The sequence below is a fragment of the Mus caroli genome, chromosome 6 (genome assembly GCF_900094665.2).
Source record: "Mus caroli chromosome 6, CAROLI_EIJ_v1.1, whole genome shotgun sequence".
NCBI lineage: Eukaryota > Metazoa > Chordata > Mammalia > Rodentia > Muridae > Mus > Mus caroli.
Genome location: NC_034575.1, coordinates 24,705,071 through 24,721,274, shown reverse-complemented (window position 1 = coordinate 24,721,274; position 16,204 = coordinate 24,705,071). Strand labels below are relative to the sequence as shown.

Sequence of the window (16,204 nt, the reverse complement as noted above, 5' to 3'; positions counted from 1 at the left end):
GTTAAGTGGGGCACCTCTGGTGGCTGCATCAGTACCATTACACTGCTCTCTCACAGTCAATTCTGTAAAACAATGATCTGCCCTGAGAGTTTCGGTACCTTGGCAGGATCTTCCAAGATTTACCTAACTTTCCTACCTTATAGAAACCAGAGTTCTTGCAGGCACCCCTCTTCTTCCACTTGAGCACTGTCTAACACCAAGGCAAGGGAAGAAAGCGGCTGGTAGAATGGGTAACTCACCACACGCCAGAGGGAAGGATGAAGGCTAGACAGGAGGGGAGAGAGGGAATAAGCAGCTTGCCTTGGGTGGTAATGGCCGCCGCAGTAAGACTGGCAAACAGGAGCTTAGCCTCACCTGGGCTTTAATCCCAGAGTTGCTATTGACAATGTATTTCTTCTTGCTGCTCAGCATAGTGACGCTACCAGCCAGCCGACAGTGACATTGCCGGCAATAGGACACCTCTTTGGTCCAAGGACCCTTGTGGTAGGTCTTTTAAACTTTCCTCATCAGCACTTCTGTTGGCTCTGGTTCCAGCTTGCTTCTATGTTTTTTTTTTTTTTTTCCTTTTGAGGGAGGTGGCTATCTCGGAAGCAGCTCCAACAACCCTTCCAGCCGTCCAACAGGATTTAATAATGAGGCAGCTCTGTGCGCGGCTCAGCGGCCATTCCTAGCCCTGGATGGTTTGCTTTATTATTTTTTCCTAACACATCATTACACAGCTTCTCTGACCTTAACAAGTCCCTAGGTAAGGTCCAACATGCATGCATACATCAATGGCCTATTTATATAACCAGTGCACTTCTTCCTGATATAATTAACTTGCTCATTAGGTTCCCTTTTAACTTTACCTCCTCCTTTTCTATGTCAGATGATTTTAGTTAACCTCACCTCATTAGAAAAAAATTAACTACAGAGCCACTGAAACAATGAGGGAATTTATAAAGAGAGGAAGAAAAAACATGAATGATGTCAAGTGGTCAGGAAGCCCCATGCTACCTACACTCTGCCCTTGGGTTAGCCAGGCAGGGGACACTATCAGCTTTATCTCCAAGGAAATCAACTTTCTTCTTCTATTTCCTTAAAGTTTATTTGTATATTTATTTATACACAGAGTCTCACAATGCAGCTCAGGCTGTCCTGGCTGCCTTAGTTCCCCAAATGTACCACCATGACTGAGTTTGTGTATTTTCTATGCTGGTTTTTACATTCAGTATCTAGTTTTATCTCAAGACGGAAGCTTATTTAGTACTGAGTGATTCCATTCACTTTTTACTTAGAAGAAGAAGGAGGAGGAGGAGGAGGAGGAGGAGGAAGAAGAAGAGGAAGAGGAGGAGACAAGGCAAGGCATGCATGTTTTGAGGCTGGAGAGAGGGCTCCACGGTCAAGAGTCCTTGTTTTGCAAGTATGGTGGGGGGAGATATGGTGGAATTCTCAGTACCAATGTAAAATGCTGGGCATGGCCAGGTGCACTATTACCCAGGCACTCACTCTGGTGTGGAGTCAGCTTCTAGGAGCTCACTGGCCGGCCAGTCTAGTGGAGATGGAGAGCTTCCATGCTTCTGGGTCAGGGAAAGACCCTGTCTTAAAGCAACAGGCAGGCAGCAATAAAAGCTATCCAATATCCTCCTCTAACTTCTACTTGTATACACACCATGGGTGTAAATATGCACATATGTTGAGTATGCACACCCATACATTGATGTGCGCACACACACACACACACACACACACACACACACACACACACACACATACACCACACATATAAACCCCCTACACAATTTAAAAAAAAAAAAGTTTCCCGGAAGGTATGATCACAAGGGAGAATTTATCACTGAGGTCCCAGAATCACAGTGACCTTATTACATGCCAAATAAAGATTTAACCAAATAGAGTAAAACTCTCTTATCGATTCTGATTTCTGAAAGGAACCCAAGGAATGCTACACTAGGTGCCTGCTATAGATTTGGGTGGCGATATGATTTGACAATGAGAAGAGAAAGAAAAAAAGAGGAGAGGAGTAGAGAGGGAAGGGAGGGAAGAGGAGGAGAGGAGAGGAAAGGGGAGGAGAAATTGCTTGTCGAGAGCTTGTTTTGCAAAGCTAATCTTTCTTTCCAGGGAAAAGAAAGTGTTCCCTGATTTCTCTGAAGAGGTGATGTGCTAATGCGTATCACAAGCCCACAGGTTATTTCTATTAGTGTATGCAAGTATCTTTTAAAAGACGTTTTACTACATATATTTCATGTGGGGGTGGGGAGGTGGTCAGAGGACAGTGTGGGAGCCAGTTCTCTCCTCCTATGTGGGCTCTGAGGACCACACTGAGGCCCACCCTTACTTGCTGAGCCACCGTCCTGGGCCAGGTACAATAATCCACGAAGTTGGCATTATTATCTTAATTTGACAAAAAGCAAGGTGGTGGTGTTATTATTTAAGCAGTGATGCTGGGAGCTGAACTTAGAGCCTCTGGCACTGTAGGCAAATATGCTTGTCTGAGTTTGATTTCAATTCAGTCTCTAGAATTCATGCAAAGAGAGCCATCTTGGTGGCCCAAGTTTTTAATCCCAGCACGTGAGAGGCAAAGACAAGCAGATTCTTGGGGCTCGCTGGCCAGCCAGCATCACTTACTTGGTGAGTTCCAGGCCGGTGAGTCTCTGTCTAAAAAAGAGGTAGTCAGTGCCCAGGAACCACAGCCAAACTGTCCTCCAGCATCACACACACAGCATCACAACACCTAAAAATGTGCCAAAATAAGGGTACAAGAGGAATTTGGATGCAAATAAAGAAAATATCTAATTAAAAAAAGGGTACAAGAAGGTTTTGAGGGCTACATAATGATACATAAATCTAAAATATTAATATTTCTATTATTTTAAGGTAAAAATTCATAACCGAGAATACACAGATGCCTATAACTCCTAAAAGTGATAGCACAGAGTTTAGGTTTTATTGCCAAGCAGAGATAGTTCAAATACTCCTAAAGAGTATTTGATTTCCAAACCAAATGAGCAGTCTAAATAATTCTTTACCTACAAGAAAAAAAAAAAAAAAAAGGATTACTTTTAGTCCAAAGAATACTGCAGCAAGCTGGCTCTGTACTCAAGAAGGTTAAGCAACCAGAGTTCACATGGACGACTACCAAGCACTGCAGAGAGTGCAGGAGGAGAACACTGAAATGTGAAACCTAACAGCACTTACTGCTGTCCACGCGGGTCCAGAACAAGATGCTTTACCTGACAGGAGGGCCCGAGAGTTTATCAGGGAGAATAAAATACGGTAGTAAATCTTTCCAGAGTGAGCCCTCCAATAACCCAGCATCTTCACTGCCTGGATAAAGGTAAGAAATTCCTTCATGTGAAAACTGCTGAGGAGCAGAGGTTTCAGCAGGAATTTCCAGCGACTGATGGGAATGTCACCTGTGAGGTCTACCTTGTCATTTACTGACCTTGGGGTTTCCATACTCTGTCCTGACTGTCCTACAAAGGCCCAAGACATATCAGGAAAGAGTATGGCCTGAATCCTCCATCAATCTCAGGGCACACACGACCCTTTGCTGGTGATTACTAACAATGGACATTGGGTGGCAGGGTACAACTCTGCTCTATGTTCCTCCAGAAAATGCATGTGAGAGGCCTCTGTGTCCTTCGGTAGCAGAGCCATTGCACTAGTGAGTTCATTATATTAATCTATACACTGAAAAGTAAGGCAGACATTTGTTAAAAATTTCTTGACATTTTGTCCGCACGCTGGATCTGGCTCCAGAGTTTTCTATTGGAGATTAAAAGACACTTCTACAGTTTGCAGGTGAGATCTGAACATCTATAGGCAATGCACCAGGGGTGCATAGGGCTCGCTGCTGGCTAAGCAGTTATCAGTGTCACCTTCAGACCAGATCAGAAGTTAATGACTTGGGCAGTATCTGAAAGAAAGCCTCTAAAAGTCAAAGAAAGAACAACTGAGCTCATGGCAATACTGAAGACAAGCTTCTCCCTTCTGGTCGGCACTTCTTTCTTACTGATTAAAGGGATTTTCCTGTTTTTTGTTTTTAAATAAAGACCACATGAGAGAGATACATCAGAATATTTAAAATGCCCTCCATACACTAGGAAGCCCTTGGTCACACGCCTTAAGCAACAGTCCTAAGTCCCTTAGGAGAGCTTTCTGTCCACATAAACAGAGAGGCAAAAGGAGCAGTCTCAGGAGAAGCTCTTTTTGAGAGGACATGCTATCTGGGGACAACAAGGAGGACTGTTCTTTACAGAGTGTAAATTACGAGAACCTTTGTTTTGCTCTGGAGTGGTACGGCTGTGTCCAGTAGGGTTCTCCTGTAGTACTCCTTTTCAAAAACGAAATTTAGTGTCTCACTATGGTCCCTCCTGTAACAAAACCAAATTTCCTACTCTTTCACTTATTACTAAGTTGCTGGAGATTCAAAAACAAAGAACAAAATCAAAACACGAGTTAAAAATCTAGCCAGAGAATGAAGAGAGTAATTTCCATTAGTCTAAGTCACTGCATTTGAAATCGTCTTACGAATACAACTGCTTTCCATCAGATATCTTTTAAATGAGTGCAATGCTAAAAAATACTAAAAACAATACCAATAGCATCTATAAAAATGACATACATAGGCTGGAGAAATGGCTCAGTGGTTAAGAATACTTGCTGTTACATCTGCTATATACTTAATCTCATTATTTTAATAGTTATCTCTTTAAGTCCCTAACTCTATAAACTAAAGAGAATTTAGAATGCATTATAAAAGTTTAACAAGTTTATAATAGGGAAATACATAGACAGGGTCCAAGAAGTCCAAGGAGTTATAAGAAACCAGTCAGGACACTAAGGAGTTTTTTCAAATCAACAGTTAAGGGACTGGTGATAGATCATCGAACAGAAACACCTGCAGCTGAACTAGATCTATTTCCCAGAAGGGAGAACTGACTCCTGCAAGTTGTCCTCTGACTTACAAATGTGTGTTGTGGCAGTGAACACCTCCCCCCATAACAAAATGTAATTAAGAGAGTTTTTAAATCAACAGCTGACTTGCCACTCTTTGTTTTTGAGATAGGACCAGCTAGAGTCCAGGCTGGCTTCTAACTCACTATGTAGCTAAGGCTGGGCTTGAACTCCTGAGTTTCCTGCTGCTACCCTGCAAGTGCTGGGATGACAGGCCTGTGCCACCATGCTTCACAAGGTTGGTTTTATGTGCCAGTTCTTATTAACAAATATCAACTTAAAATTATTTTACTAAAACTATTTATCAGGCAAATATGGTATCTGGGAACACTGAATGAAGAGAAGTAAAACTCTTGCCTTGTAGCAATACACTTGCTACGAGGAACTGACTAAAAAAGACAGGGAAGGGAGAAATGGTTAGATTTTTTCAGATACTGGAGAACGTAACATTTTTATAAGTTCTAGTTTTGTGTCTTTCTTTACTCATATTCTTTTTTATTTTATACCCACGAAGCACAACTTAACATTAACTTGAAAGGGAATACAAAACAATCAAAGAACAATCCATTTGCGCAGTACATCATTCAGCACAGTAGGTCAGCACCCACCACCGGGCAGTCTGCTGCTCCGGCCTACCTGCTTTTACCTCCCCTTCCCTAGATTCACTGGCAATTACCACACAGGAGAGACCCAGTGCACAGGAGGTAATCAGAAGATAGGGGCTGTTTTCCCAGCCTAGATCCCAGCAGTGGTCCTTGTCCTGTCAGAAGCAGCAGAAGCAGAAAGCAGCAGAACTCACCATCCACTCAGGCATGTGGAAAGCGGAGGTGCCCTCATTACCGTCCCACTTCTCCATAGTGCGGGCTTGGCTAAGGGATGTCCTGAAGCAAAATGGAAAGCTGGTTTGCAAAGGCCAGGGTTACCTGAAGACCACAGAGACCACCACAGGCCCAGTGACTCGGGGGTGGGTCAGGGGTTAAAAGAAGCTCTTATCTCTTTTCACAGACGCTTCCTGTTCAGATCAAGGTTCTGAGCCAACCGCCTGGCCAATCTCTTACCAGCCAACCTCAAAACCTCTGCCTATTACTCAGAATCAGAGCAGATGCAAAGCTCTGCACTGCAGTGCCTATAGGGCACTCTAGACCATCTCCTCTGGGCAGACTTCCTTCAGCAACAGGCTGGCTTTCTTCTAAGGCCCTAGTTAACTTTCTCCCGCCCCCTCAGGACACGTCACTGCAAGTGCTGATACCAAGATCAATAAAGATCGAGGTCAAGAAGGCACTCCCCTTTCTTGAGAGCTGCTGATTTGGATCAGTACAGTAAACAGGCGTTTCCTTGAAATCGGAGTTCTTTATGGCTTTCAAGTTCAAGCAGCTACAGAAGCTCCTGGTCTGCTCCCACCAGGGGGCTGGCACCACCACCTATCTCAAGTTAAATTCTTATTGCATCGGAGTTCAGATGAAGTCAGGAAAGATGTTTGTTTTTATTTCTTCCCAAAGCTAAAACTTGTAATGCTGAAAAAAGTTCTGGGACCACAGCTCCCTCTGCTGGCTCCCTGAGGGATGGCACAAGAAGGTCTAAGGGGCCTTTGTTATAGAAACAGCACAATGCTGACTGGAATGTTTAACAGAGGCTAGACAGAACTGCTCGCCAGTCCTTCCCACACACCCCACCTCCCCAAATCCCGGTCCCAATGAGGGCATACAGGAGACCCAGGGGTCTCAGACAAGTGCCTAAAGTCCAATGCTGCTTTTCCCTCATGGGTCTGGGGTCAGGATGTCAACACAGTATCCTTTCCTATGTAAACCATCTGATTAGAAAGGATCCTAGTTGTTTCTGCATTATGTTCCCCCATATAAGCTTCCTCTTTTCTGCATATTTCTGAAATTTGTAAAGAAAACGTAACTTGAAAAAATGTGATATATATATATATATATATATATATATATATATATATATATGTATGTATATATACACACACAAAGCAGATCTATCTGCTTAGTTCTAGAGGATGTTATCTATCCAGTAAGAGTACCACAGAGGCTGGGAACATAGGGCATGGAAACAAAGGCAGACAGATCTCTATGACTTCCAGATCACCTTGGTCTACACAGTGAGAGCCTGTCTTGAAAATAAGAGGAGGGCTGGAGAGATGGCTCAGAGGTTAAGAGTGCCAACTGCTCTTCCGAAGGTCCTGAGTTCAAATCCCAGCAACCACACGGTGGCTCACAACCACCCATGATGAGATCTGATGCCCTCTTTTGGGGTATCTGAAGACAGCTACAGTGTACTTACATATAATAAATAAATCTTAAAAAAAAAGAAAGAAAAGGAAGAGGAAGAAGAAGAGGTGGAGAAGGAGGAGGAGACCAGATAGATGCTAGACCAAGTGGTACATTCCTACAATCCCAGTGTTAGGAGATGAAGGCAAGACGATCAGGAGTTGAAGATTATTTATTCTCAGTAACATAGTGAGTATGAGGCCAGATTCAAGAAAACAAGAGTACCACAAAAGGGTCGAGAGATGCCAAGGAGTACAGCAGTTGTCCACTGTGTGCAAGCTGTATGTAGGTTCAGTCCCTACCATAGGAAGCCCAATAACATAGACCTGAAACACCAGGGACTCGTAAGAAATTAATGCTGGTCATGGTGACACATGCTTATCATCCTAGCACTCGGGAAGCAGAGGCAGGCAGATCTCTGAGTGTGAGGCCAGCTTGGTCTACTTACAGAGTGAGTTCTAAGCCAGCTGGGGCTACATAGTAAGATCCCACCTGAAGGAAAAATATTCATTATTGTTATGTGTGTAAAAGATGTGTGTGTAGGGGAGTATTTGCCAAAGCCCGTGTGTGGAGGTCAGAGGTCAGCTGGTGAGCTGCCTTGCCAGCCCAGCACTATGCTAATCTTTGATGCTAATAATCATACTATAATTATGATTACAGGCTTCCCCCACTTGGGCCTCACAGTTTAAAAGAATGAATCCTTTGGGTATGGAACACAGGGAAGGATTGTAATACCTACGAAGAGTTGCTGGAGGATGCCAGAGAAGGCAGAACATCAATAACTGACTAGCGGCCTAGAACCGGTGAGTTGTATTACCTGCTATTTCCTGTGGTGAAAACCATATGGGTGGCAGCCATGAACAAGCTGGTTTTGTAATCAGACAATCTTGAGTGAGATGCTGTCACGATTTACCCTCACTGTCCCACCAGCTTTCCAACCTAAAAATGAAATAAAACTGCCATCTCCCAGTTTGATAGAGGCTTTGGGAAGAGAGCATATACTGAGGCCTTAATGACACCTTGTTAGTAATGTCATTACCGTGCCATGCCCTTTCCTACCTCAGGCCTCTACTCAAGCAAAATGTGTTTAGTATCTTTACCCCCTTCATCCTCACTTATTCAAATTCTCCAAAATATGGCTGAAATAAGTGTCCTCGTGAAACCTCCCCTAAAATGAGGAGTTTCTCTTTTGTTTAATGTTGCTCTTTGGCCACAGCACCATGCCTAGCCATCTTCATCACAGCTGCTGCACCCTCGTAGACTGTGTGCTCACTCCTCGTAGACTGCAGGCTTCTTAGGGGCTTAGTCAACTTTGATTTGACTACAGTGCCTGGCTTGTAGGAGAAGCCTAAGAAATGATAATGTAAGTTCTAAAATTCTGTGTGCTGTATGGGTATCTTATAACACTAGAGGGAAAACTTATATAAGTCAATATATTCAAAATGTTTATGCCCATTTTACAAGATTTGGTACATTATTTTATACCTATAAGGATTAATATTACTGACTTATTTTGTGGTGAGGTTTTGAAGGCATTTAATTCTTAATTATATTAACGCTGCAAGGATATATGATCTACTCTCCATTGCTTGATCCAAATCAATTATAAACCATTCTGATCTGTAGCAATAATGGAGCCTTTAAGAACAAAGCAAGGTCAAAAGTCAGTGTTACTGCTGAAGGGGAGCCCAACCCTTAGAATTACATGTCAATGACCGCAAATTACCAAACACTCTTGTTTATATTCGTCACATAATGACTGAATAGACAGAGGCAACTGCTTTATGGTCATGTTAAACCATGGAAGCAAATGACTCTGAGGGAACTAGAATCAGCAACACACTGAAGAAAATATATCACGTTGGCACCCTCAACATAACTTGTGTTTTCTTAGTGTAGGTTTAACTAAAGCAGACTTCATTTGAAAGCTACAGTGTTACTCCCCTTTCTGTGCCGTCTCTATAATAAAAAACAACAGCTATTTCATCTGAAACTTTAGGGCACATTAACTGACATGAACTTTGGAAGACATAAGAGACAGGTATATGTTAGAAACTTGATCCCAATATAACTACCCTTTATTATAATGTATCCTACAAGATCCGTTCACGGCCAGAGCAGGAGTGACGCAGCCACACATGACCATACTGCAACAGCATTTAGGTGAGGGGCTAGCAAGCTCAACAAACTAGACTAGCTCTAGAAGCCATCTATATCACAACTCAAGAAGCTTGCTTTAATTCCAAAAACAGCTAAACCTCCTGTATGCCAGCTGTGTTCCTACCAGTGGTGACTTCACAGTACAATCACAACCTCTGAGGCTATGCCAAATAACCCAAAGTCAGAGCAAGTACACGCTCACAGTGGAAAAGGCATCAAGTTAGGACTTCTAGAGGTCAAAGTCAGAAAAGCACACACATAGAGAAGTCACTATGTGTACAAGCTTCAAGCATTTGGAACCTAGAGTCGTAAGGCACAGCAGGGCAATGAATTAGAACATCCTCGACGGTCATTACTGTGGCTTACTAGGTCTTGGGCAAATCACCTGATGACTTCATGATAAACTGAGGGGAAGAGTGGACTGTGAAAGATCCAAACACTCAAGCCCAACAGTCAGTATTTCTGATCCACTTAGTGTCTCTGAGGCCATAAGAAAATGCAGTCATGATTCTTTAGTCACAGAAGCTATTGGTTATTAAAGGCTGAAGTTCCTAGCCACCTGGGTTCAAAGATCAATCTACTTAGTTATGAGGTTGGTTTGAATTGGTAGGCCTCAGATGTCCCATACCTGGTTATGGTTTGGATGTGTTGAAGCCTTGGTGACCAGATTGTGGTGACCAGCAAAGTGGTCCTATGATCATGGATGAAAATCTGAAACCATGACACAAAATGACCTTCTCCTTTATAAGCTGTTTGTGTCAAACATCTTGTCAGAACAGGATGCTACCACGCCTCCTCAAGCTTGAAATGCCAATGATAGCAGGACTTGAGCCCTCCCTCCCATCTCACATCCTCACTCATGGGAGGACTCTCACCTCTCAGTTCCCCCATGTTCTGAAACTGGTAAAGATTTAACAGGCTTTAGGTTAGCTCCGACACTTTCTGGGCTATCATCAGGCAAACCAAATACTTTTTAAAGCCTTTGTTTCCTCATCTGTTAAAACATGATAACAATACTATTCTTATAAAGTTGGTTTTTAAAAAGGTTTTTATGTGTGTGAGTATTTGCTTGCATATATGTATATGCACTGTATGTGTCCAGTGCCCAGTGAAGCCAGAGAGGGCAGCAGATCTCCTAGAACTAGAATTATAGATGGCTGTAAGCTGCCATCTTGGTAGTGGGAACCAAACCTAGGTACTTAAAAAAGGAATAAGTGCTCTTAACTGTTGAGCCATTGTTCTAGGCCTTATATTTTTAAAATAAAGCTAATATACATGTTTACATAAACCCAGTACCAGGAAGCTACACCAGCCTTAACCAGGTAGAGCAGAGTAGCATAAGACTGCCTGGTCAAGCCTCTCCACTCACTGTGTAACTTGAACAATTACCTTGTCTCCTTGTGCCTATTTACTCCTCTGTTAAAGGGAAGTTTTCAGAGGATCAAGTAAGTTAATAAGTAAACAGCAGAGTAGGGCACAGGGGCGATGAATCACTGGGTAGTGAGCTTCCTGCTAAGCCTCACAACCTCAGCTCAATGTCTGTAATCCAAATATCCAAATGGTGCAACGAGAGGACTCACCCCGGGAAGTTGTCCTCTGACCTCCATACAAGTACCACTGCACATATTTAACACACACACACACACACACACACACACACACACACACACTCACACACCCCAAACAAACAAACAAACAAAATGATAAATGAAAACAAAACAAAAGAGCAGAGCCAGACGTAGTGACCCACATCAGTAATCCCACGCTCAGGAGGCAGAGCTGGAGAATAAGAAGCTCAAGGCTAGCCTGTAAGGCTAGGCTATATGAAACCTTGTATTAAAACAAATAAACAATGGTAAAAAGTACTCAAAAGAGCAAGGACAGCTGGATGCTCCTAGGGCGGTGTGAACTTTACTATTATTGCTAATAATATGTATAATATGTTTCCCAACTTACCCAAATCCAGTTGTGAATTTTTGTTGTTTTGTTTTGAGAAAGGAGTTCACGTAGCCCAGACTGGCTTCAAACTATGTATGAATGAGTGTGTGTGTGTGTGACTATTCACATACACACACACACACACACACACACACACACACACACGAAAATGACCTTCTACTTCTGATCCTCCTGTCTCTACCTCCCATGTGCTAGGGCTATAGGCTATAACACTAAACCCAGTTTTAAGTGGCTGGGAATCAAACCCAAGGCTTCTAGGCAATTATTCTACCAACTACACCCGCAGCCCCAAGTCTGTCTTTTCTTCTTACATGTAGTAACTTCATCCATTTAATCAAACCATGAATATTTACTGGTGCCTACAATGTGCTAGCACCCTAGAGATAGTCTCTGCTGTCAAGATGACTTCAGCCTAGGAAGAGAGATGTAGGTTCAATCTCTAGCAGTGTGTGTAGGGTAGATAAAGAAGACGATATCTCAGCTGAATATTTTCCTACCATGGACAGGGCCCTGCCTGGGGTCAATCCCCATTACTACTATAGTCAATCAATGTAAGAAAAAAGTCAGTACAGGACATGACATCAGTTAGGGGCGTAGCAGCGGAGAAGCTATATTTAAGTGGAAAGGAAAAGGAGGTGTGAGAGTTGTTGGTAGGTGGTGAGGAGTGGAGCTAAGGGAAGGAAGAACACTACAATATTGCTTGCTGTAATGTCCCTTCTTCCTAATAGCAACTACAGTCATGTCCATCAGAAGACAAGTATGCATATACATTTTTAAAAATTATTATTTATTAGAATTCCACCTGACTTAGTCTTGGCCGATCACCAGGGTGCTGAGAAGAGGCTTTAAGAAGTAAGAACTGAGACTGTTCCACCCGTGGAGGCCCACAGAGATGCTGAATTCACTCACATGTACACGACTCTCAGTAGCTTCTTTATTTCAAATCTCATCAAATCACGTTCTTCTTTATAATGCTCCAAAACTGCCTTACTTTACTCAAAACCAAGCCCCAAGTCTTCAGCATGCTCTGCCTTGGCTTTGGCATGAGCCTCCGATCTCCAAATTCTCCTACTTCCACTCAGTGAGCAAATATTCACAGAACATAAATGTGTCCTCCAATTCTACAGTTTGGCTGTAAATTCCTTAAGAAAAAATTTACAGTTCCCAGTCTAGGTTAAGAATGAATTCTCAGCAGCCTTAGCTACACAGTCAACTGGAGTTACAAGAAAACTTGCCCCCAAACATCCAATCAATAGCATTAGGGCGGTGGCTTAGTGGGTAAAGAGCTTGCCATGCAAGCCTGAAGCTTAGTTTGCATTCCTGGAACCCATATAAAAAGCTGGGTGCAGTGGTGAGCATCTGCAGTCCTCAGGCTACTACAGAGAAACGAAGCAGGGACAGGAGCATCCCCGACGCTCACTCGCCTGGCCGCAGCAGTACAGCAGCAAGACACAAGAGAATTCTTGTCTCAAAACAGACACAGAAGGCAAGCACTGAGTTTGGAGAGTCGTTCTTTGGCCTCCCCACACATGCCATGGCAGGCATGTATATGTGTGCACTCACATCCCATCCCATACACATACACAAATCAAACGGTTAAACATAGACTCAAGTCCACAAATCACTGAATAACTAACCCGTCAGAGTCCACATGAATGTGTATATAGCAATTGGTCATATTTGCTTATTTCCACACTAGAGTTTAAGCTCTCCCTGAGATTAGTGTCTTATTCCTGTATTTCAGGTGGTTAACGTTTACAAGACAGACAGTGAATGCAAGCTGCTAAGAGAAGATGATTCTAGGACAGGGACCTCAGAGGGAAGGAGGAGGAAAGGAGACAGGTGTGAGGAAGAAGTGACAAGGCAAACAGAAACAGGCATAACCACACTGTGACCAGGGAGACAGCTGTGTACCTTCCTGCCACTTACTAATCCAACCAGGTCTCTCTCAGCTAAGCAATTAAGCAATAAGAGACTGCAGTACACTTGAGCACCCAGCTACTGTATTCCCTTCCTGTTATGTCTTTTAACCTGGGAGTGGAGTGTGGACTTAAACCCACAATTCTCCTGACATAGCAAACTCAGGCATACTTAGGTCAGGGTTCAGTTCACCTCAAACCTGCCTCCAAGAAAAGTCAAGGTTTATCTTAAAACTTCTGAAACCCTAAAAAAACAGAATGAGAAAGAATTTACATTCAGGACTCTCATGGGATTGGGCACTGAAAGTGGCAGGTAAAATACTGAAGTGTGTGGTTATTAAATGTCAAATGCAGAGTTTTTACTATTTAAATAGTAAAAACTTTCCTTTTAAATAAACTTTCTAGAAACATAATTTATCTACATAAAAAGTACACTGGCACACACGTTTAATCTCAGCTCTCAGGAGGCAGAGGCAGGCAGATCTCACGAGTTCAAGGCCAGCCTGGTCTACAAAGTGAGTCCAAGACAGCCAGGGCACAGAGAAACCATATGTGACAAAAACCAAACCAAAACCAAAACCAAAACAAATCAAAAGGTTGTAGCTTGATAAAATTTTAGAAGCCACTACACCTACATCTCACTCATAGATAAGAACATTTTCAATACCAGAGTTATCTAGGTTAGGGTAGCAATGTAGCTTTGTAGTAGACTGCTTGCTGACAATGCGTAAAACCTTATGTCCATGTATAAGCCCAGAAGTCAGTATCTGAGAAACGAAACAACTTAACTTCCTTTAGATTCCTACAGCACTGACTGATTTAAGGTGGTGGTAGAGATGAAACACCTGTCTGTGATTTTTTCTTTTTTTTTTTCCATTTAGATCGGGTCTAACTACGTAGTCTTGGATGGCCTGGTACTGGCTATATGGCAATTCAGCCTCCTGATTTCTAGGATAAAGGCATATAACATTACACCCAGTTTTGTCTTTGACTTTTGATAATACTTTGGGGAACCTTAAGTGTTTGGAAATCCCTTGTAATCAACATAGATTAAGTATCGTTTTCCCTCAACAGTAGGGGGTGAAGACTGGCTCCAGGATGCCCTCCCCCCATCAAAATCTGATAAGTAAATGGTCTTGTATTTATATAGAACACACATCTTCTTATAATCCATTTCTAGGTAGTTCATAATAATTAATAAAAAGTAAAAGCTATGTAGCAGTTATACTGTATTGTTTGAGGAATAATGATAAGAGGTAAAGTCAAATTATTCAGGCACAACTTTTATTTTACTATCTCCGGTCTGCAGACAGTGAATCACAAACGTATACTTGGGGAATACGGTGGTGCTGCTGAGAACCACTATTTGCTTATGAGACTAACAAGACTTAATGGCTCCAAAATAGCTGGCACATTTTCTAATTTTCTACATTAAGGATATACAACATTGCTCATCTATTAAGAGAAAAATAAGTGTGTAGTAGACAAAATAATGCCAATAATATATTTATATTATTAGATATAATTATATATTAGCATGCAATATATTTATGTATAACAGGAGGAGAACAGGAGTAAACAAAGAGAGCTTTGTGGTGGTAAGGGGATGAAAGAATTACATCTGAAATAGGTCTCCCCTTCTACACTATGAACCATGAGACAATACATCAACGTGAAGGGAGGGGACTGTAAGAGAACTAAGCTGGTAGGTAAAGACACTGGTTTAATGAAAGAGAAGTGGCAGATAGTAATTGGAAGTAGGTAAGGAGCAGCCAAGCCAGTTTCTAAATAGGGCAGCAATCTCTGCAGAATGGTGTGATAAAAACACTCTCAGGGAAGATGGCGCTGTGAGTGATACTTTTAAGGGAGAGCGCAGCAGCCAGAAATGAGAACAATTTAAGGTCAATCTTAAAGCTGCCACAGTCTGGATCTCCAGATTATCCGGAAGAAAATGAAACGACAGCCGTGAGAAATCATGGGAAGAAAGACTGAGCATGACGGCCACTTCCAATGTACTACTCAGTTTCCACACTCTATCACAGTCCTGATGTCTGTGACAAGCACTACTGGCATCCCTCTACCTGCCACTCTCATGTCAAAAAATAAATCCAATTACTTTGCAAAACTTCTTTAGTTTTTCAGTTCTCTTCATAACCAAATATGCACAGTCCACAGAGTTCCACAGCAAGTCAACCAAGCATAGCCATCGATAGAAAGTGGCTATGTATGCATCCTAGCATAAGTGATTACCTGTTTAAGAAACAAAAATAGAAGTAGTAAAAATTGTTGACTCCCATTTTTGTTTAAGATAGGGTCTCTCTATTATGTAGCTCTGGCTGTCCTGGAACTCACTATGTATACCAGATTGGCCCCCAACTCTCAGAAATCCTCCTGTCTCTGCTGGAATTAAAGGCATGTGGCACCTGGTATGGCTAGTAAATTGTTGACTCTTAAAGAAGATCTAAAGGGTTAAGGGATGCAGCTTGATGGTAGAGAACTCTTGCCTAGCACATGTAAGGCCGTAGGTACAATCCCTGCACTGCAGAAAAACAACTGAGGGAATTTTTTTTCATAAATAAAATCACTTATTGTCTAGAAGCAAACTTCTGAAACTTGTATTCAAGTAAGCTATAATGTGTGTTTGGTGCTTGTGGGAAGCCACATGTGCCGTTGCAGGGTGGCGCTGGCTTCTGCTGGCCACCACGCATACATAGGCAGTAAAATTTTTTTTGCCAAGATGAGGTTTTGAGAATTAACCAAAATTAACCAATCAGATGAGAGAGAAGTTGACCAATCAGATGAGAGAGAAGTTGACCAATCAGATGAGAGAGAAGTTAACCAATCAGAAGAGAGAGAAGTTAACCAATCAGGTGAGAGAGAAATTAACCAATCAGATGTAGGCATGCAAATGAGGTGGTAAGCATCAAC

At 42.3% G+C, this 16,204-nt stretch overlaps 1 protein-coding gene across 9 annotated transcripts in view; it reads right to left on the bottom strand.

Moving 5' to 3' along the window:
* Nucleotides 1-16,204, bottom strand: part of Ahcyl2 (adenosylhomocysteinase like 2) — a 148,771-nt gene that overhangs the window by 51,796 nt on the left and 80,771 nt on the right. For 2 of the 9 annotated variants that reach the window (XM_029478361.1, XM_029478362.1), the window contains exon 1: nucleotides 301-739. The exons of 4 other annotated variants lie outside the window; for them this stretch is intronic. In XM_029478361.1, coding sequence (XP_029334221.1) covers nucleotides 301-411 — 111 coding nt within the window. In that variant the 5' untranslated portion in view covers nucleotides 412-739. Of the gene's footprint in view, nucleotides 1-239; nucleotides 262-300; nucleotides 740-16,204 lie in introns of those variants that run through there. 3 more of the 9 variants (XM_029478364.1, XM_029478365.1, XM_029478367.1) reach the window with 2 other exon arrangements.